Genomic DNA, 18,132 nt, shown 5'->3' with positions numbered 1-18,132 from the left:
TGCTAAATTTGCTGATGAATACTGACTCCCCCCCCCCTCCATTATCTTTGTATTTTTAAAGTATGTTTTGTCTACAGATTTGAATGATATACTTTTTAAGAAATTCTTGATACAACAACACTGAACAGTGTGATACAATAACATTTTCCTTTCCTAAATGAAAACTTCTTTCCGTTTTTACAAATTTATTAAGCATGAAGATAGTTGCAAATCAGCAATACAACACATGATTAGACTGAAATCATTAGTAAGAATAACCTATTACATTGTTAAAAATAATTCACTTATAATCAATTTAAATACACACATTTACCTATACTCACATGTATACTTAATATAAGAGAAGGACCCCATACATACTATTATTTGTCGACATAAATTATTTTCGTCCACGATTGCGTCTACTTGCATGGTTATGCTCAGTTGCATATTCTAGCGATTTAAATCACATTAAAATCATTTATAACGAATCTTGCTGCACAGTTAATAACATCACAATCCATCGCATGTCTTTCCCTTTCGTTTTCAGTTCAGCCGCTTCAGAATTCAACTCTCTCTTTGTGTTAAATCCATTAGAATCAGTTTAATAGCTCCGCATCAGCTGAAGGCGCACCTTTTTTTTAAGGTCTTCCGTTTCCAACGGAAGACCTTATTGTTTTTGCTTTGTTTCTTTTTCCCTATTATTAGGGTCTTCCGTTTCCAACGGAAGACCCTCTTGTTATTCTTCGGTTTCTTTTTCATTAGGGTCTTCCGTTTTCAACGGAAGACCCTCTTGTTATTCTTCGGTTTCTTTTTAGGGTCTTCCGTTTCCAACGGAAGACCCTCTTGTTATTCTTCGGTTTCTTTTTATTATTATTTTTTTTCTTTTTCTTTTTTTTCTGACTCCTTTTCGGCTTCATAACTCAAAAAGTTTTCAACTTATTTAAAGGAAACTTTCAGGGATTATGTTCAATTATAATGCCTCAAAGATTTTAAAGTTTCCATATCAACGTCACTTCCGTTTTGACGTTACGTCATTTTTAAACTTTAAAAAAAGTCATTTTGTCCGCGACATTTCTCAAAAACGCTTTAAGATAGAGTCTTGAAATTTTCTGTGGTTATGAATTTGGCTATTTACATGTGCAATAAGGCTGGAAATAAAAATCTGTCTCTTCCGGTCGAAACCGGAAGTGAAACAAATTTTTCCAGAAAATGAATTTTCTGATCAAATCAAAAATGAATATGTGTTTTATAAAGCTTATCAAGCTGAATCTAACACTGAAATCCGTTTTAAAATCGGACAATGCATAAAAGAGATATCGGGGTTTAAAAATTGATTTTTCCGGAAATTTTGTTTCCGCGTCCTTGGTTTAAAAAATAGCGTAATGTTCAAAGTAAAGTTAACTCGTACCAAAAATAATTGTTAAGTCGAACTTGAACATATTCGGATTTTTTTTGTTAAGTCGTTCTTGAAATCAGAAAGGTTTTTGTTAAGTCGTACTTAAAATCATTCGGATTTTGTTAAGTCGTACCAGGATTAATTCGATTTTTTCATCTTTTTACTTTAGTTACTCTTGTTATTGGTTCAAGAGCTTTGCTTCTTACAGGAACTTCCAGCTTTACTTCCGACATTAACAGAAGACCCACTCGTTGCTTTGCAACGAGCTTTGCTCTAGTTATTATTATTATTATTCTTTTTCTTTTCTTCTGACTCCTTTTTTGCCTCATAACTCAAAAGAATTTTAACCGATTTTGATGAAATTTTCAGAGATTTTTGCAAGTTGGCGTCCCTCAAAAATGTAAAAGTTTTAAAGAGAACGTCACCTCCGTTTTGACGTGACGTCATTTTTAAAAATTTCAAAAAGTCATTTTGTCCCGGACTTTTCTCAAAACCGCTTTAAGATAGAGGCTTGAAATTTTAAATGGTTATGATTTGATCGATTTACCTTTGTAATAAGGCTGGAAATGAAAATCTATCACTTCCGGTCGAAACCGGAAGTAAAACAAATTTTTCGAAAAAATGAATTTTCTGATCAAATCAAAAATGAATATGTGTTTTATAGAGCTTATCAAGCTGAATCTAACACTGAAATCCGTTTTAAAATCGGACGATGCATTAAAGAGATATCGGGGTTTAAAAATTGATTTTTCCGGAAATTTTGTTTCCGTGTCCTTGGTTTAAAAAATAGCGTAATGTTTAAAGTAAAATTAACTCGTACCAAAAATAATTGTTAAGTCGTACTGTAACACATTCGGATTTTTTTTGTTAAGTCGTTCTTGAAATCGGAAAGGTGTTTGTTAAGTCGTACTCAGAATCATTCGTATTTTGTTAAGTCGTACCAGGAATAATTTGATTTTTTCATTTTTTTCTTTTAGTTACTCTTGTTATTGGTTTAAGAGCTCTGCTTCGTACAGGAACTTCCAGCTTTACTTCCGACATTAACGGAAGACCCACTCGTTGCTTTGCAACGAGCTTTGCTCTAGTTATTATTATTATTCTTTTTCTTTTCTTCTGACTCCTTTTTTGCCTCATAACTCAAAAGGTTTTTAACTGATTTTGATGAAATTTTCAGAGATTTTTGCAAGTTGGCGTCCCTCAATAATGTTAAAGTTTTAAAGAGAACGTCACTTCCGTTTTGACGTGACGTCATTTTTAAAAATTTCAAAAAGTCATTTTGTCCCGGACTTTTGTCAAAAACGCTTGAAGATAGAGGCTTGAAATTTTAAATGGTTATGATTTGGTCGATTTCCATCTGTAATAAGGCTGGAAATGAAAATATGTCACTTCCGGTCGAAACTGGAAGTAAAACAAATTTTTCGAAAAAATGAATTTTCTGATCCAATCAAAAATTTATATGTGTTTTATAGAGCTTTTTAGGCTGAATCTAACACTGAAAACTGTTTTAAAATCGGACGATGCATTACAGAGATATCGGGGTTTAAAAATTGATTTTTCCGGAAATTTTGATTCCGCGACCTTGGTTTAAAAAATAGCGTAATGTTTAAAGTAAAATTAACTCGTACCAATAATAATTGCTAAGTCGTACTTGAACACATTCGGATTTTTTTGTTAAGTCGTTCTTAAAATCGGAAAGGTTTTTGTTAAGTCGTACAAAAATCATTCGTATTTTGTTAAGTCGTACCAGGAATATTCGATTTTGTTCAACTTTTTATTTTAGTTACTCTTGTTATTGGTTTAAGAGCTCTGCTTCTAACAGGAACTTCCAGCTTTACTTCCGACATTAACGGAAGACCCACTCGTTGCTTTGCAGTTAGGGTCTTCCGTTTTCAACGGAAGACCCTCTTGTTATTCTTCGGTTTCTTTTTATTAGGGTCTTCCGTTTTCAACGGAAGACCCTCTTGTTATTCTTCGGTTTCTTTTTAGGGTCTTCCGTTTCCAACGGAAGACCCTCTTGTTATTCTACGGTTTCTTTTTCTTTATTAGGGTCTTCCGTCTTCAGCGGAAGATCCTTCTATTATTCTATTGTTTCTTTTTCAATTTTCGTATTATTATTATTATTCTTTTTTTCCTTACACATTTTGTGCAGGCGATTTCTCGAAAATGTCTGATTTGATTTCCTTCAAATTTTCACTGATGATGCCTCGCCATCTGAAGTTTGTACCCCCGTGATATTTTTTCAAAATTCACTTCCGGTCGGAAGTTATCGTCAATTTTTTAAAGTCAATTTTGTCTGTCAGGTTTCTCAAAAACGAGTAAAGATATAGGGCTGAAATTTTCAGAGATGATAGAACTACCGTTTTTCTGGTGCACCTCGGTCAAGAGAATGTCTGCTGTCACTTCCGGTCGTCACCGGAAGGAAATTTCAAAAATTGAATTTTTCGACTTTTTTATTTTTTTATATTTTTTTTGAAATTTTTACACCTTATAGTGACCCTCCTACTGATTCAGAATATGTAATTTGTTTTAAAATCGATCAAGGCATTCTCGAGAAATTAAGCGTCAAAGTCCTGAAGCGAAAGTCCGAGTAGCTCAGTCGATATAGTCGTGGACATGGCCCAAGCGACCCGGGTTCAAGCCTCGAGTGCCGCAAATTTTTTTTTACTATTTTTCGCTTAGATCTACGTTTTTATCTTTGAATTGATAATTTTTATCTTATCTATTCCAAAATTGGTCGGAAGACCCACTCGTTGCTCGCAACGAGATCGAATCTAGTTATTCTTTTTTTTTCTTTTTCTGACTTTTTTGGAGCGCTATTTCTCAAAAACTATCCCACCGATACGCACAAAATTTTCAGGATGGATAAAGCATGATCGGCGCTACATTTAATAAAATTTTAAAATGATGACGTCACTTCCGGTTTCAGATATTGACGATTTTGTAAAATTTTCAGGGTCATTTTGTCCACGCATCTCCTCCGAAACTAATCAAGATAGAAGCTTGAAATTTTCAGGGATTGTAGATGAATGTATGTAGATGTACCCCCATGCTTCCAATGATGAAAATTGCTAAAGGCCTCCAAGCTCGCCCGAACCTGAAAATTGGCACCAAATTTTTTCACGAAATTTTTGCACATTTTCTGTGATATCTTTTGATGTATAAATATTTTGTTATAAGATGTAATGCAAAAGTTGTTTCAAATTACACGGGCTTTTGTTTGGTATCAAGAAATAGGGACTGGCCCCTCAAATTAGGGGCCAAGAGGGCTGTAAAGTCTTCTTACAATAACTCTTTACTGAATAATAATTTGTTATTAATTATAGAAGCAAAAATGTTTATTGTTGGGCTGTTTATCTATACAGTACCATACCTAAGTCATATGTTACGTAATAAGGGGTTCCAAGGGGCCAGAATTTCAAAATTTCGATCATTAATATCTGAAAAAGGAGAAATATTTTGAAAAGCATTGTAGAACAAAAGTTGCTTAAAATAATGTTCTGTACAATATGCTACCTTAAATTTTTTTGTTCATGACCCCATTTATGAGATAAAGGGCCGGCCCCTAAAACACATTTGTAAAGATATCCTAAGAAGGGTTAACATTTCGTGAACACTTGTTGAACAAAATATGTTTATATTTGCAAGACCTTTCATTTGATATCAAGAAAAAGGGGCTGGCCCCTCCAATTAGGGGTCAAGAGGGGTCTTAAATCTTCTTACAAGAACTGTTTACTGAACAATAATTTGTTATTAATTATAGAAGCAAAAATGTTCATTGTACAATTGTTTATCTATACAGTATCATACCATAGTCATATATTACGTAATGAGGGGTTTCAAGGGGCCAGAAGTTCAAAACTTTGATAATTTTAAAATATCTGAAAAAGCAGAAATATTTTTTAAAAGCAATGTAGAACAAAATAATGTTCTGAACAATATGATACCATAAATGTTGTTATTAGTGGCCCCGGTAAAGAGTTAAAGGGTCGGCCCCTAAAATACAGTTGTTTAGATATCTCGATAACGGTTAACCATTCGTTAACATTTGTAGAACAAAATATGTTTAGCGAGACCTTTTATTTGATATTAAAAAAAAGGGCTGACCCCTCAAATTTGGAACCAGAAGGGCTATTAAGTCTTTTTATAATTAACTCTTTTCTGACCAACAATTTGATAAAAATCATAAAGCAGCAAAGGAGCTTTTATTAAGCTTAATTTAAAACTGAAATCCGTTTTAAAATCGGACGATGCATAACAGAGATATCGGGGTTTAAAAATTGATTTTTCCGGAAATTTTGATTCCGCGACCTTGGTTTAAAAAATAGCGTAATGTTTAAAGTAAAATTAACTCGTACCAATAATAATTGCTAAGTCGTACTTGAACACATTCGGATTTTTTTGTTAAGTCGTTCTTAAAATCGGAAAGGTTTTTGTTAAGTCGTACAAAAATCATTCGTATTTTGTTAAGTCGTACCAGGAATATTCGATTTTGTTCAACTTTTTATTTAAGTTACTCTTGTTATTGGTTAGAGAGCTCTGCTTCTAACAGGAACTTCCAGCTTTACTTCCGACATTAACGGAAGACCCACTCGTTGCTTTGCAACGAGCTTTGCTCTAGTTAGGGTCTTCCGTTTTCAACGGAAGACCCTCTTGTTATTCTTCGGTTTCTTTTTATTAGGGTCTTCCGTTTCCAACGGAAGACCCTCTTGTTATTCTACGGTTTCTTTTTCTTTATTAAGGTCTTCCGTTTCCAACGGAAGACCTTATTGTTTTCGTTCGGTTTCTTTTTCCCTATTATTATTATTATTATTTTTCTTTTTTTTTCTTACAAATTTTGTGCACGCGATTTCTCAGAAACGACTCAACCGATTTTCATGAAACTTCTAAATATAATAGATAGTGATCGGAACCTTATAGGTTTTTAATTATATTGATGACGTCACTTCCGTTTTCGAGATATTGACGTTTTAGCGATTTTTAGAGGGGTGGCTTGTTCCTCTAACTTCTCCTAAACTATAAAAGATATTGAGTTCAAAATTTCAGGGATAGTAGACAAAAGAGTGTAGATTTGCAATTTTATTTTCATTTTGATCTGGCTTGAAAGGCGCCGAAGCTCGCCTGGACCTGAAAATTGGTATTAAAAAAACGTCGTAATTTTTTGTGGTTTTCTTTAATTATATCTTTTCTGAAAAATATTTTGTTAAAACATGTAACGTAAAAATAGTTTCTATTTACCAGACCTTTCTTTTAAAATCAAGAAAAAGGGGCTGGCCCCTCAAATAAGGGGACCAAAGGGCTCTAAACTCTTTAATCTGTAGCCCTTTACTGAACGATATTTTGTGAAATGTTATAGAAGCAAATATGTTTATCCCACAGTTATGTATCCAAGCAATGTAATGATTTTTCCATGTGTTACGTAATTAAGGGTTTTTAGGGGCCCAAAGTCCAAAATTTTGATTACCCATATCTCAGAAAGGAAAAATATTTTGAAATGCAGTACAGAAGAAAAGTTGTTCAAAATGATGTTCTCAACGATATGCAACCTTCACAATTTCGTTAAACGGCCCCTATAAGGAGATAAGGGATCGGCCCCTTAAATCTTCTTTCTCATATATCTCCAGAACGGTAACAAATTTCTAAACAGTTGTTGAACAAAATGTGTTTAGAATTAAGTGACCTTTTATTTGATACCAAGAAAAAGGGGCTGGCCCCTTAAATTAGGGAACCAAAGGGCTCTAAAGTCTTTAATCTGTAGCCCTTTACTGAGAGATATTTTGTGAAAAGTTATAGAAGCAAATATGTTTATCTTACAGTTATGTATCCAAGTAATGTAATGATTTTATCATGTGTTATGTAATTAAGGGTTTTTAGGGGCCAAAAGTCCAAAATTTCGATCACCCATATCTCAGAAAGGAAAAATATTTTGTAATGCAGTACAGAAGAAAGGTTGTTAAAAAAGATGTTTTTAACAAAATGCAACCTTGAAAATTTCGTTAAACGGCCCCTATAAGGGGATAAGGGATCGGCCCCTAAAATCTTCATTCTCATATATCTCCAGAACGGTAACGAATTTCTAAACAATTGTTGAACAAAATTTGCTTAGAATTAAATGGCCTTTCATTTAATATCAAGAAAAAGGGGCTGGCCCCTCAAATAAGGGGATCAAAGGGCTCTAAAGTCTTTAATCTGTAGCCCTTTACTGAGAGATATTTTGTGAAAGGTTATAGAAGCAAATATGTTTATCTTACAGTTATGTATCCAAGTAATGTAATGATTTTATCATGTGTTATGTAATTAGGGGTTTTTAGGGGCCAAAAGTCCAAACTTTTAATCACCCATATCTCAGAAAGGAAAAATATTTTGTAATGCAGTACAGAAGAAAAGTTGTTCAAAAAGATGTTTTTAACAAAATGCAACCTTGAAAATTTCGTTAAATGGCCCCTATAAGGGGATAAGGGATCGGCCCCTAAAACCTTCTTTCTCATATATCTCTAGAACGGTAACGAATTTCTAAACACTTGTTGAACAAAATGTGTTCAGAATTAAATGGCCTTTCATTTGATATCAAGAAAAAGGGGCTGGCCTCTCAAATAAGGGAACCAAAGGGCTCTAAAGTCTTTAATCTGTAGCCCTTTACTGAGAGATATTTTGTGAAATGTTATAAAAGCAAATGTGTTTATCTCACAGTTATGTATCTAAGCAATGTAATGGTTTTATCATGTGTTTCGTAATTAAGGGTTTTTAGGGGCCAAAAGTCCAAAAAATTTAACTACCCATATCTCAGAAAGGAAAAATATTTTGAAATGCATTACGGATGATAAGTTGTACAAAATGATGTTTTTAACACTATGCAACCTTCAAAATTTCGTCAAACGGCCCCTATAAGGAGATAAGGGATCGGCCCCTAAAACCTTCTTTCTCATATATCTCCAGAACAGTAGCACATTTTTAAACACTTGTTTACAAAATGTGTTCAGAATTAAATGACCTTTCATTTGATATCAAGAAAAAGGGGCTGGCCCCTTAAATTAGGGGATCAAAGGGCTCTAAAATCTTTTATCTATAGCCCTTTAATGGGAGTCATTTTGTGAATGGTTATTAAAGCTAGATTAGGTATAATACGTTTATATATCCTAACAATATAATGATTTTCTCTTGTGTTACCCAATAAGGGTTTTTAGGGACCAGAGGTGAACATGATTAATCTTTTTCATCTTAATTGGTAGAAATGCAAGTATTTAAAGCAGCAATGTAAGAGAACTTATAAAAAGCGATACAATAAAGCATTAGTACTTCACTCCTTTTTCCATATCATGTTTTTTTTGAAAAAAATCAAAGTCGATGATGTCATATTTCCTTCTAAAAATCAGACGGAAGACCTCCTCGTTGCTCGCAACGAGATCGTGTCTAGTTATTCTTTTTTTTCTTTTTCTGACTTTTTTGGAGCGCTATTTCTCAAAAACTATCCCACCGATACGCACAAAATTTTCAGGATGGATAAAGCATGATCGGCGCTACATTTAATAAAATTTTAAAATGATGACGTCACTTCCGGTTTCAGATATTGACGATTTTGTAAAATTTTTAGGGTCATTTTGTCCACGCATCTCCTCCGAAACTAATCAAGATAGAAGCTTGAAATTTTCAGGGATTGTAGATGAATGTATGTAGATGTACCCCCATGCTTCCAATGATGAAAATTGCTAAAGGCCTCCAAGCTCGCCCGAACCTGAAAATTGGCACCAAATTTTTTCACGAAAATTTTGCACATTTTCTGTGATATCTTTTGATGTATAAATATTTTGTTATAAGATGTAATGCAAAAGTTGTTTCAAATTACACGGGCTTTTGTTTGGTATCAAGAAATAGGGACTGGCCCCTCAAATTAGGGGCCAAGAGGGCTGTAAAGTCTTCTTACAATAACTCTTTACTGAATAATAATTTGTTATTAATTATAGAAGCAAAAATGTTTATTGTTGGGCTGTTTATCTATACAGTACCATACCTAAGTCATATGTTACGTAATAAGGGGTTCCAAGGGGCCAGAATTTCAAAATTTCGATCATTAATATCTGAAAAAGGAGAAATATTTTGAAAAGCATTGTAGAACAAAAGTTGCTTAAAATAATGTTCTGTACAATATGCTACCTTAAATTTTTTTGTTCATGACCCCATTTATGAGATAAAGGGCCGGCCCCTAAAACACATTTGTAAAGATATCCTAAGAAGGGTTAACATTTCGTGAACACTTGTTGAACAAAATATGTTTATATTTGCAAGACCTTTCATTTGATATCAAGAAAAAGGGGCTGGCCCCTCCAATTAGGGGTCAAGAGGGGTCTTAAATCTTCTTACAAGAACTGTTTACTGAACAATAATTTGTTATTAATTATAGAAGCAAAAATGTTCATTGTACAATTGTTTATCTATACAGTATCATACCATAGTCATATATTACGTAATGAGGGGTTTCAAGGGGCCAGAAGTTCAAAACTTTGATAATTTTAAAATATCTGAAAAAGCAGAAATATTTTTTAAAAGCAATGTAGAACAAAATAATGTTCTGAACAATATGATACCATAAATGTTGTTATTAGTGGCCCCGGTAAAGAGTTAAAGGGTCGGCCCCTAAAATACAGTTGTTTAGATATCTCGATAACGGTTAACCATTCGTTAACATTTGTAGAACAAAATATGTTTAGCGAGACCTTTTATTTGATATTAAAAAAAAGGGCTGACCCCTCAAATTTGGAACCAGAAGGGCTATTAAGTCTTTTTATAATTAACTCTTTTCTGACCAACAATTTGATAAAAATCATAAAGCAGCAAAGGAGCTTTTATTAAGCTTAATTTAAAACTGAAATCCGTTTTAAAATCGGACGATGCATTACAAAAATATTGGGATTTAAAAATTGAGTTTTCCGGAAATTTTGTTTCCACGTTCTTGGTTAAGAAAATAGTGTTATTTTAAAAGTTAAATTAACTCATACCTAAAATAATTCGGAAATTGTTAATTCGTACTTGAAGACATTCGGGACTTTTTTTATTAAGTCGTTCCAGAAATTGTAAAGGTTTTTGTTAATTCGTTCTTGAAATCATTCAGACATTGTTAAGTCGTACTAAGAATTATTCGATTTTTTTTTTAATGTTTTTTTATTTTCTTTGTAGTTGGTTTTAGAACTCTGCTTCTTACAGGAGCTCCTATCTTTACTCTCGACACCACCGGAAGACCCACTCGTTGCTTTGCAACGAGCTTTGCTCTAGTTATTATTATACTTTTTATTTTTTTTTCTGACTCCTTCTCGGCTTTATAACTCAAAAAGTTTACAACTGATTTTGACGAAACTTTCAGAGATTATGTGCATTTATTATACCTCAAAGTTTGTGAAGTTTCTTTTAAAACGTCACTTCCGTTTTTACGTTACGTCATTTTTAAAATTTTTTAAAAGTCATTTTGTCCGCAGCGTTTCTCAAAAACGCTTTAAGATAGAGGATTGAAATTTTCAATGCTTATAATTTAATCGATTTACCTCTGTAATAAGGCTGGAAATGAAAATCTGTCACTTCCGGTCGAAACCGGAAATGAAACAAATTTTTCAAAAAAATGAATTTTCTGATCAAATCAAAAATGAATATGTGTTTTATAGAGCTTATCAAGCTGAATCTAACACTGAAAGCCATTTTAAAATCGGACGATGCATTACAGAGATATCGGGGTTTAAAAATTGATTTTTCCGGAAATTTTTATTCCGCGTCCTTGGTTTAAAAAATAGCGAAATGTTAAAAGTAGAATAAACTCGTACCAAAAATAATTGTTAAGTCGTACTTGAACAATTCGGATTTTTTTTGTTAAGTCGTTCTTGAAATCGGAAAGGTGTTTGCTAAGTCGTACTTAAAATCATTCGGATTTTGTTAAGTCGTACCAGGAATAATTCGATTTTTTCATCTTTTTATTTTAGTTACTCTTGTTAATGGTTTAAGAGCTTTGCTTCTTACAGAAACTTCCAGCTTTACTTCCGACATTAACGGAAGACCAACTCGTTGCTTTGCAACGAGCTTTGCTCTAGTTATTTTTCTTTTTTTTCTTACAAATTTTGTCCGCGCGAGTTCTCGGAAATGGCTCAGCCGATTTTCGTGAAACTTTCAGATCTGATAGATATTGATCTGAACCTTATTGGAAATTTTCTATATTGATGACGTCATTTCCGTTTCCGATATTTTACCGTAATAGCGATTTTTGGAGGCTTAGTTTGTCCATGGAACTACTCCTAAACTATAAAAGATATTGAATTCAAATTTTCAGGGATTGTAGACAAAAGATTGCAGATGTGTATGATGTCGATCAAATTTGTCTGTTTAAAAAGGCGTCGAAGCTCGCCTGGACCTGAAAATTGAGTTTAAAAAAAGTCGTAATTTTTCTAGGTTTTCTGTGTTTATCTCTTTTCTGAAAAATATTTCGTTAAAAGATGTAATGTAAAAAAGCTTTATATTTACAAGACCTTTTATTTGATATCAAGAAAAAGGGGCTGGCCCCTCAAATTAGGGTACGAAAGTGCTCTAAAGTCTTTAATATGTAGCCCTTTACTGAGAAATATTTTGTTAAATGTTATAGAAGCAAATATGTTTATCTCACAGTTATGTATCCAAGCAGTGTAAATATTTTGTTATATGTTACGTAATTAAGGGGTTTTAGGGGCCAAAAGTCCAAAATTTTGATCATCCATATCTCAGAAAGGAAAAATATTTTGTAATGCAGTACAGAAGAAAAGTTGTTCAAAATGATGTTCTTAACAATATGCAACCGTCAAAATTTCGTTAAACGGCCCTTAAAAGGAGATAAGGGACCGGCCCCTAAAACCTACTTTCTCATATATCTCTAGAACGGTAACGAATTTTTAAACACTTGTAGAACAAAATGTGTTCAGAATTAAATGACCTTTTATTTGATATCAAGAAAAAGGGGCTGGCCCCTCAAATTAGGGGACGAAAGTGCTCTACAGTCTTTAATATGTAGCCCTTTACTGAGAGATATTTTGTGAAATGTTATAGAAGCAAATATGTTTATCTCACAGTTATGTATCCAAGCAGTGTAAATATTTTGTTATATGTTACGTAATTAAGGGGTTTTAGGGGCCAAAAGTCCAAAATTTTGATCATCCATATCTCAGAAAGGAAATATATTTTGTAATGCAGTACCATATCAAGAAAAAGGGGCTGGCCCCTAAAATTAGGGGACCAAAGGGCTCTAAAGTCTTTAATTTGTAGCCCTTTACTGAGAGATGTTTTGTGAAAGGTTATTAAAGCTAGATTAGGTATAATACGTTTATATATCCTAACAATATAATGATTTTCTCTTGCGTTACCCAATTAGGGTTTTTAGGAACCAGAAGTAAACAAGTTTGGTCTTTTCTATCTTAATTGAAAGAAATGCAAGTATTTAAAAAAGCAAGAGAACTTATAAAAAGCGATACAATAAAGCATTAGTACTTCACTCCTTTCTCCATTACATGTTTTGTTGTCGAAAATCAAAGTCGATGATGTCTTATTTCATTCTAAAAATCGAACGGAAGACCTCCTCGTTGCTCGCAACGAGATCGTGTCTAGTTTATTATTGTAATTGCTGTTGTCTTTTTGTAATTATACGCGCCGCTTCATTAACATTATTTACAAGTTTGATCAATAACACTTTGCATTTTATGATCATGATTTGAAAATGTTTAATTAAATGATGAAAAAATGAATATGATAATTATTCTATTGATCGACGTATCAAAATTTAACCTTTGATACGTCGATCAGTAAAATAATTATCATATTCATTTCTTAAGACTTGCTCCTTTACTGGATATCACCTCCCGTTTTGTTGAATTTCGGTCAGATCCTTTTGATTGTTCCCGGTTGTCAATGTAAAAAACCGGCCACAAAGAACGGAGAAAATTATTTGAAATTAATTTCTTATAGAGTTTGCCGAATAATGACGAGAATGAAATCAACAATCAAATAAAAGTGAAAACATTCCGTCGTAAAAACAATGTAAAACCAATCTAAAAGTTCTGGCAAATTTCCGTCTGGTCAATTTGTCCATCTTAAGTGTTTTTTGTTTAAAACTCTTACTAAAATCTAAAATCAATCGCAACAGTAGCTGTTTACATGAAACATGTGCTGCAAAATTTATTGTTTTGTCACGGGTAACTGATTCAAATAGGTTTTATCTTATTTTATTCGTGCTATTGTTGATACACAGCATTTACAAAATTTTGAAATTTTCCTATTATTTTTTTCATAAGGTTGAACACTTGTAAACATAAACAAGGTTTGCTAGGTATGTAAGGCAGAATCAAATACGCAAATGAGCTTTAATATAATCTTCAACGTAATTCATTGTTTATGATACATGGAAAAATTATGTACATCAGTACTTAATTGACCCATGAGTATTTTTAAATCACAATTTCTAAGACATGTTTTAACAGGTTATTTAGCTTATTTGATTCAAACACAACACTTTTAGATCTCATTAACGATTTAAAGATTAATAATGAGCGCAAATTAATTCACACTCATTTTATGTTCAACTAATTTACTGATTTGTTTCTTTTTTTCAGTACGCAATTATAGTGTTGTTACTACTTATTCCTCAGATTACAGTCGTATCTCTATGGAACAAGGTATTAGGATCTTTTTTTAAGTTTGGATAAAAACAGAAATTTTGTTTTAAAAATGATTTAATTTGAAAATTACAGAAACAAACTTTTGAATTTATATCGTTCTTTCGATATAATTTTAATTTTTCAAAACGCAATATATAGTATACAGTTATCATTTATAGATAGAAACAGAATTACAAGACAAAATGATTGAAGCTTTGGAAAAGAGTTATAAGGACGATACAATACTCGACAGCAATCCTTTATCGAAGAGCTGGAATTTCATTTTTATGACGGTAAGGAAAAATTGTATTATCAGATGCTCATGATAAATCACCATGTCTTGGCGCCTGGTAGGCAGAATTTATGTTATTTAAATAATTAATTAAATCATTCGGTTGGAGTTTACACACACCACCTGTATGTTATTTGTGTTGATATATATTTTTCAAAGCAAAACTGTTGTGGAGTTACTGGAGTCCAATCAACGACAAATGATTTTGACAAAACATCTTGGTGCACCACTTCAGGATCCTGTCAGGCAACAAGTTCACAAATTCCAAAAGGATGTTGCATAAATATCACTGAAAGTACATACAACGCAGCTCCAAGTGATTGTCATGCAAGTGTAAACCCTGGAACATATCATTCAAAGGTTGTAAGAGAGAAAGATGAGAAAAAAGAGGAAAAACAAAAATGGCTGGTTTAAATTGATTTTTTTGTATCTAAAGAAATCATATATAATTTTAATGTGTTTTTGATTATTAAATGCGTCATGTCCTTTTTTATATTCAGGGATGTTATGGTGTAATTAAAGGGGGGATGCTGTCATTAACTCCAAGCATTACTGGTGTTATAGTCACAGCTACACTTCTTCAGGTAAGACCCTTCATTTCTCTTCATCGCATTGCTTGCAGGTTTACAAGTACATGTACCTGTTTTTTATTGTTTACAAGTTTTTAGAGCTTGATTTAATTGACACAATCTTATTTTTTTTTTGTACATAAAATATTTCAGTTTTAAAACAATTAGTAGGATACAAATAACCAAAAAGAAATGAGAAGAATGCATGAATATATTTGTTTAGGTTTTTCAATACATATATCATATAGTGTAATTATTAATAACTAATACGTTACTTTTGTGTCATCGTTTTGATAAGACAATTTACCAAAAAAGTATTAACACTGTTTCTTTTCCGTTTCAACATCACCACTTTAAGATCTAAATATAAAATAATTCTTGATTTGACTTCGATTGATATAATGCAAAGTAGCACGTAATCGATTTTTTCCTTCACAAAATATCTTAATATACTAACATAATGTACTTGGAATTGAAGTTACTGTACAGTACTTTTGATTCTACATTTTGCTTACAATTCGTAGAACAACATGGTATTCAAAGTTTATGATATAATGTCTTATTTCATACACACACACATTGACTTACACGTTTAAACGTTTAAAACTACTAATATATAATTATATCGTTGACTGTGCTACTGCGCTTTTGACGTAGGAATCCCTATCCCGATCTTAATATGGTTGGTCCAATTGATTGTTAAACAGGTTTTATTTCCAGTTTAAACTGAATGTGTAATTGCTAAACGAATTAAAATTTCACTAAAGCGAGCGTATCACCTTGAGACTATTTGTTTCTAACAACTCTTTCATATTCATTCAATGAAATAAAACACATGAAATTCTAGAATAACAAGTTAGTAAAATTAAACTGTTGAAAAATGAATTTGCAATCTGCAGTACAATTGTTCACTTTCTTATCTTTTGCTGCTTCTCAAATTTAGAATATCTTGTTTAAGTTCGTTCGTTAAAAATAAAATCAGTTTTTGACATCCAGTCATTGTAAACTGAAAATAGAGCTCTACAGTGGTAAAAAAAAACCGGCTGCTTATTTTCTTTTTTCGCCACCAAATCGTTCAGTAAAAATCTGTTATGCTTAAAGGTTTTATACCTTAACGCTTTCTGACAATGCTTTGTTTTGAATTTGTTTACTAAATAAAACTAATGATATTATGAGTTAACCAACCAAGATTTTTACTTTTATTTTAAACGTACTATAAGAATCATTACTGTTTAGTTTTCTATAGCATATCTAATAGTTTTGTCATATTTCACTACAGATTGTTGCTGGGACCTTTGCATTGTGGTATTCTTATCAATCTAAGAATGTATAAGAACCTTAGAGTCGTAACAAAGAATGCAGTCGATGTGTGTACTTACAGACAGAACAAGAATAAAAAGACTGAGTACTTAAGAGTAAAGCGGACTCAATGATGTCATTGCGTATTATTTATAATAAAATTCAATTCCTTTCGCTTGAAGGGTGTATACAGATATGTATATCTTCTTTTTAAAAGAGACTAATGGTTATTAATATAAGAAAATGTATCATTTATTTTAATAAATACTGTTTTTATCAAACCCCTTTAATTTTTTTCAAATTTTATTTAAGATGCTTTGAATTGTTTAAAATCCAGATAACACCATACGGCATATATGTTGTGCCTTTATGTTTTGATGTCTACTAACAAAATATTCAGACTGAAATAGCGCCAAAATACCTTTTTTTTAATCTTGCTTCAGCTTATACAAATGTCAGATAGCAGGCACATATTCTGTTAAAAATTGGAAGTTATCTACCTTGTTTTGCAAGTAAAAAAGATTCATAATGTAGGTTTTTTGATGTGTTACATTATGTGTTACATTATTACACCAGGAAAAAGACATGAAATCTCTAAAAATACACTGTAAGCTCTTATATCACAGAGGAAAATTACGACGTCATGAAACCCCTTATTTCATATGCAGACCATGCATCTGAACGTCTACAATGGGGAGGTACGATCGAAAGTGCGAGCTGAATAAGCAATGTTAGTTGTGTGAATAATTGTCAATTTGTTTGTGTTAAATATAGGAAAGATACTTGTCTCATGTATGAATCTGTATTTACGTATGTTACAGAATGGTTTAATACGGTGCTAGATGACTGAGATGACTGAAAACAGCGTATTAAGCACTAAATGTAATTAAGTTTAAAAATCCCTAAAATAGATCAGCACAATATCAAATGATTTTGTCTTGATCAAGATGATTTATAACATCCAGGTAAACGCGGGAAAACTTTAACTTTGTTCATGTAGATGGTCTTATTATTGCCTGAAATAATTAAAATACGTTTCTTGGTGAGACACCGTTCGGGAAAATAATCTGTAAATTGCATAGGTTTCACTACACCTTTATTTTCGTTAAAGAGGTGATTGTTATCCAACAACTTAAAATTACCTTAAAACTAAACCATCCTTTTATACAATGAAAAACAATATAAATGAACAATAGATTACAGATATTTTTTCGAGTAATCCTTTTTTATCAATGAACAAAAATGAGAATTCAAGTAATTTTTAGCATCAATTATTATTCTAAGCAAGAATTTGTTTAAGATTGTAAACTTGAGAAACCAAATTAATATCGCATGTCATCCCTTCAGTGTTTCTCTCGAATGACAGAATGGTTAAAATCCAGGTACACTCCCTGTTCAATCAAGGATATTTAAATTGTAAAATATACCCATTGACTGACTGTTTGGATGATGAAGTTTATTTTTCTCAATAATCGGAGAAATGATTAATTACTATACGAATCTGTTTATAACCACAAATATTCCAACCGACAAGATTTTCACTTATCTAGACAATATAGAGAATAGAGGTACCAATGTTGACCGAGAAAGACAAATTGATATTAGATGAATTCCCTACTTTCGAAGAATGCAAAAACGCCGTACTTGATATGAAAGAAGATAAGTCTCCTGGCTTAGATGGTATACCCTTTTAATTCTACCAATGTTATTGGAACATTATGAGAACAATTTTCTACGCCGTACTTAAAGAAGTTTTTAAACAAAAAGAAATGTCTGAATCTCAAAGGCTCTCTGTGATATCACTAATATACAAGAAAAACGAAAAACAATTGTTAATAAATTATAGACGAATTAGCTTAACAAATAGGATTATAAAATTATAGCTTATGTTTTAGCTAAAAGATTACAAAAAATATCAGCGAATACAATTAATAAAAATCAAAC

The 18,132-nt window shown here is 32.1% G+C and overlaps 1 protein-coding gene across 3 annotated transcripts in view; it reads left to right on the top strand.

Annotated features, from left to right (window-relative positions):
* The window catches only part of LOC128157050 (tetraspanin-9-like), a 39,155-nt gene extending 22,498 nt beyond the window's left edge, over window positions 1-16,657 (top strand). The window contains exons 4-8 of one of the 3 annotated variants that reach the window (XM_052819405.1): window positions 13,984-14,046; window positions 14,208-14,321; window positions 14,480-14,680; window positions 14,821-14,904; window positions 16,169-16,657. In XM_052819405.1, the coding sequence (XP_052675365.1) occupies window positions 13,984-14,046; window positions 14,208-14,321; window positions 14,480-14,680; window positions 14,821-14,904; window positions 16,169-16,222 (516 nt within the window). In that variant the 3' untranslated portion in view covers window positions 16,223-16,657. The remainder of the gene's footprint in view (window positions 1-13,983; window positions 14,047-14,207; window positions 14,322-14,479; window positions 14,681-14,820; window positions 14,905-16,168) is intronic. The other 2 variants (XM_052819404.1, XM_052819403.1) reach the window with 2 other exon arrangements.
* Window positions 16,658-18,132: the final 1,475 nt, after the last annotated feature.

This window comes from Crassostrea angulata, chromosome 7 (genome assembly GCF_025612915.1).
Source record: "Crassostrea angulata isolate pt1a10 chromosome 7, ASM2561291v2, whole genome shotgun sequence".
Lineage (NCBI taxonomy): Eukaryota > Metazoa > Mollusca > Bivalvia > Ostreida > Ostreidae > Magallana > Magallana angulata.
Note: the sequence above shows the minus strand (reverse complement) of the source record. Positions and strands in the feature narration are given on the sequence as shown.